The 4898-nt window shown below is 39.5% G+C and overlaps 1 protein-coding gene across 1 annotated transcript; it reads left to right on the forward strand.

Moving 5' to 3' along the window:
- Window positions 1-1792: 1792 nt before the first annotated feature.
- TEOVI_000562600 (uncharacterized protein) lies at window positions 1793-3271 on the forward strand (the record flags this gene model as incomplete). The annotated part of the gene is made up of 1 exon (XM_067221845.1): window positions 1793-3271. One exon carries the CDS (start codon window positions 1793-1795, stop codon window positions 3269-3271), a length of 1479 nt encoding a protein of 492 aa, XP_067077946.1.
- Window positions 3272-4898: the final 1627 nt, after the last annotated feature.

Genomic DNA, 4898 nt, shown 5'->3' on the forward strand with positions numbered 1-4898 from the left:
AATAATAGGAAAGTGTTGTGAGTGTGTATATAGGAATATTATAATAAGAACGACACCGATAACCAAATGGAAAAGGCAGAAGGAGAGAATGAAAAGAGCTTCAGGAGGTAGTGAGTGTATGGAAATGACTGAGGAGGCGAATGTGAGAAAGAGACACAAGTAATAGTGAAAGAATGCAAAGAAACAGAACGGCAGATGCGATATCCTCTGTTTAAAGGACTAATATCGCAGATGAAACATTAAACTGTCAGAAGATGATGTTGCTGGCAATGAGTCTGAGAGAACCTTCAACTCACAGGCAAAATACAATTGCTACGTTACACAGAAATAGCGATAGAAGACGTGTTTGAACAAATGTGGGTTAAAACGACAGGTAAGCGTCAGCACCTAAATAAATGATACAGAAAGAAATGCTGCACGGTATTTCAATTAAAAGTAGATAGAAGAAATTGCAGAGATAATGAGTAGTGTGCTATTTTATCTTATGGCGGAACCAAATATTCAGCTGTGAACTAGAGCAAACAAAAGAACAACAGTAAGAATAGATTGGGTAAGTGTAAAGTAATGTCGAAGCCATTTTCAGGAGAAATAGTGATAGTGGACAGTATTTGTGGGAAACAATTTCATATTATTGTGAGAATTATTTTAAATCTACGACCACTAATGGATTACTGTGAAAAGCAAAAAAATAATGTGTAGCCATCATGAAATAACACACACATAAAGATGTGGAGCATCTTTAAGAAGTCAACAATTAACAGCATAAATGCATCAGTTTAACAATGGTATGCAGATGAGAAATTAACGAAGTTTAGTGATTCAGCGCTAAGTATTAAGACCCAGAGTAAACCTTATTTAATGTGGGTAATTAAAAAATCGCAGCGTACAAGGAAGCAAAAAAGCCATAAAAGCCATAATAAAGACAATAAAAAGGAGCATAACAGCCACCACGATGAAAAGTGGTGCTAACTGGTTATTTCGCCAGCACATATTAGAGAATTATCACAAAATAAAAGCACTCAAAAACATAAGCTTTAAGCTTTCAGGTCTAAAAATATTATGGTATCATGAAGATTCTCCTAAATGGCAAAACAAGATTGGCAAATAAATAGATGCAGTATATATATATATATATAAAGACAGCTATAAATCTGAAGTTGCAGCGTATATTCTTCGAAAAAGGACCTGAGTTTTAAAGTTTCAGACCCAGCCAAACGGACACAAGAGACAGTTTAATGTCTGGTTCAGCAAAACGACAGTGTCTCAGCTGAACAATAAAAGGACCCTGCACTAAAATAATCGGAAAAGAAATGTAGAAGCTGAAAACCAGAGAAAGATGCAAAGATATTTCTAGCACAGACTTCGCCAGCAAGCAGCAGCAGACGTTGTGAAAAAGACAAAACAACGCCAGAAACAGAGGCGCTAAATGAATTCGCACCGGACAACGGAGCGCCAAGCAGACCAGCAGATTAAGTTGGTTTTACGCAAGCAGAATGTCAATATGCCGAACTTCATTCTAGATTGCTTCTAAAGAAACCTCGAACACTAAATAACTGCCCAAAAAATTACAAAAGCTAACGTTACTGTCAAAGCACAACACCGGCTGCAAACAAAAACAAATTGCAGCGCCGCTTATGGCAGCAGAGTAGCAACCTGTTTTTCTAGTAGGCGCAGGTGACGTTCGCCAGCACAGCCCGCAACCGGGTATTAACTACTAACCAGCGACCGTCTAATTTCCCACCATTTGAAGTAAACCCAAAAAGGACACGGCAAAGCAAGCAATCAAGCGGCAATGTCGCGGTCGGTGAGCCTCCTACTAGCCATGACGGTAACATATCACCTCGCATCCCAGCACATGGCAATTGAGGCCGCCGCCAACGACGCAACAGCAGAAGGGGTCAAAACCCTATGCGACGAAGAAGCGTACGCAGACGGTCTAGCGAAATACCTCGAAGCTGGCCTGACACAAAAGGAAAGAGACGCCGAACAACTTCAGAAGCAGAAAAACCTGTGGTATGCGCTGTCAGCGGCACTGCCAGACGCTAAAAACAGGTGCCTATACCTAGCCCTAGCCATGAAAGCCGAACAGGCGACGGAGCAAGCGTATAGCACAATTAGCGAAATAAAAGACCATCAGCTAAAAACAATCAGGCTGCTAGCCCGCCACGCCGGCCACTTACAAACAACACGGACGGTGGCCAATTCAAAACTAGCGGAAAGGCCAGGCGCACACGCAACGACCAGCACAACGACGGTGCATTTAGCGCTAAAACTCGAAGCCGCATCCGTCAACACTTGCAAAGAGCGACCAACAGCAGCCGAGATAACAGAGGTTCCAGCGACCCCCCAGTACAACAAACTTCTGAAGCTGAAGATCACGAAACCGGAAGACGTGCACAAATCAGTCCTAGCCTTAACGGCCACGCTCGGAGCACTGGTCAGCTGCGCCCGAAACGGCGCGGCAAACAACGCCATTACCAACCTGATGGAGTCATGTGTAGCTGGAACGTCGCTGACAATCAGCGGCACGGCGAAGGAGCCGCCAACCCATCAGTACAGCACGCAGGCCACGCCAATTTTCATGGACAACCAGCACCTAGGCAAATGCGACGAAACAGTAACCGAACCAGAAAAGGAAAACGACTACGCAAAGAGACTGGCTTACTACATCTGCAAGGCACTAAAAAACGAACGGCGCACACTACCAAGCATAGCTGACTACAGTGGCACGACCCTCAAAGGCGACGGCATGGTGCTGAACGTGCTGCGCAACTGTCTACCCGAATACAGCGGCATACAAAAGTCACAGGACCCAAAAGAGAACGACGCACTCGCCAAGTTCATAGAGAAAGAGTACACAGACAAAGCAGCGACGTTCACAACTCAATATGTAACTAATCTCAAAAACAACAAACTGCAAGCCAGAAACGACAAGGAAACTAAACCCATGTCAGTCACTGACACAACAGACGCCGAAAAGCTCTCAGAAGTTATAAGCTACGCTGAAGGAGAAAGGAACAAAAAGGAACTCGAAGCAGAAAAGAAAGATGCAGCAACTTCAAAACCAATCGATTCCAAAAAGGAAGAAAAATGCAAGGGTAAACAACAGAGTGAATGCAAAGAGGACAAAGATTGCGAATACAAAGATGGAAAGTGCAAACATAAAGAGGGGGTAAAATCAGAAAATGATGAAAAAAACACAAACACCACAGGAAACAATTCTTTTCCAGTTAAGGCCCCTCTTTTGCTTGCAGTTTTGCTACTAGCATAATTTTTTTCTAAAAATTTCTCAATTTTTATAAAATATGCTAATGTTTACCAATATTTGATGTATTTTAACACAAGTAAATTTCCCTGAAATTGTGTGGTTTTGTTAAATTTTGAGTGTGTATAATTTTTGGTTGCTTAAAATTTTCTCTTTTTTATCTTGTTTTCTGTTGCTTTTTTTTAATTTGTAAGGTTAGTTTTTTTAAGGTTTGTAATTCTTTGTTGAGTCTTTCAGCCTCCTTTTTCTTGTTTTTAAACTTTTTTATTTTTGGGGATTTTTGATATATTTCATTTTTTGTTTTTTTTCTTGCTCGATTTTTCTTTTTTTTAATTTTTGGCATTTTTCAGATTTTTTTTTAATTTTTTTGGGATTTTTGGTGTACTTAAGCAGACAAAAATCTGAAGGCAAGTTATAAAGGGTTAGGGTTATTCGGGTTGTGGTTATTATCTTTAATTTTTGTTTTATTTTTTTAAATGATGCAGCGACTCTTTCTTGATGCAAACCCTAACCCTTCTCTCTCCAGAAGACATCTTTGCTTTAATTTCTTTAAATTTTTATTTCCATCCACACATCTACTTAATATTATTCTTTAATATTCTCCTTTTTCTTAATTTTAATTTTTTTGAATCGCCATCTTTTTTCCTAGTGATTCAGCGGCTATTTTTTTAAGGTAAATCTTGAACATTATGCAGCGCTATAGACATCCTCGCTTAAATTCTCCTGATATTAATTTTTACCACGCCGCTACGCTTTTGTCTATTTTGATTTTGTGAATATCAGCTCCTCATTTTGGGTTGCGCGTGGCGTTAAATTTTTTTAAACGCTGGCGCGTAGTCTATAGCGCTGCACGTCGCTTTTCTTTTTTTTTTTACGGTGGCATGTGGCACTGTAACTGCTGTCATCCCTGTGCTTTCAAGGCGAGATAGAAGCAGGCGAACAATACTCACCAGCAACACATCAGCCCAATTAGGCTGCAAGCTTCAGCGGCACGTGCAGACAGCTAGCTGCAAATGGGAAAGGGAGAGCGAAACAAAGGGGGAGTGCAAACCCAAAGATGAAGAAGTGCAGTCTAACAAAGGAACAGATGGAACTGCAGCAACAGAAGATCCTAATTGTGACCAGTATAGTGACCCAGAAAATTTTTCCAAGGCGCCAGGAAAACCGAAGGAGGGAAAGAAATCTTTTTGCGGTTGGATTGATTTCATGGATGGACAGGAAAATTTTTGAACCAAAATTCCGTGATTCCATTTTCCTTGTAAAAACGATATTGATTCTGATGTCTGCTGTTTTTGTGAGTTTGGTATCATCTTAATGATTTTTACTAAATTTTATGAGACTTATGAAAATTTATAAAAATTGCTATTTTGAGAGAATTCTCTCAATTTACTAAAATTTGATATATTTTAACACTGTTGTAAAAACATTTCTAAATGTGCAAATCGTAAATTTTAGTACTGTGTGTATGATGGTGGAAAATAGGCGAAAAGTAGTAGGGTAATAGGATATAAAAAGTGAGTGATATTCGAAGTATTTTTTTCCTTTTTTCCATTATTTTATGCATATTAGTTATTTTTATAATTGTAATAATTATAACAATAATAATAATGATAGGAAAGTGTTGTGAGTGTGT

Source organism: Trypanosoma equiperdum, assembly GCF_001457755.1.
Source record: "Trypanosoma equiperdum strain OVI genome assembly, contig: ctg_1501, whole genome shotgun sequence".
NCBI classification, from domain to species: Eukaryota; Euglenozoa; class Kinetoplastea; order Trypanosomatida; family Trypanosomatidae; genus Trypanosoma; species Trypanosoma equiperdum.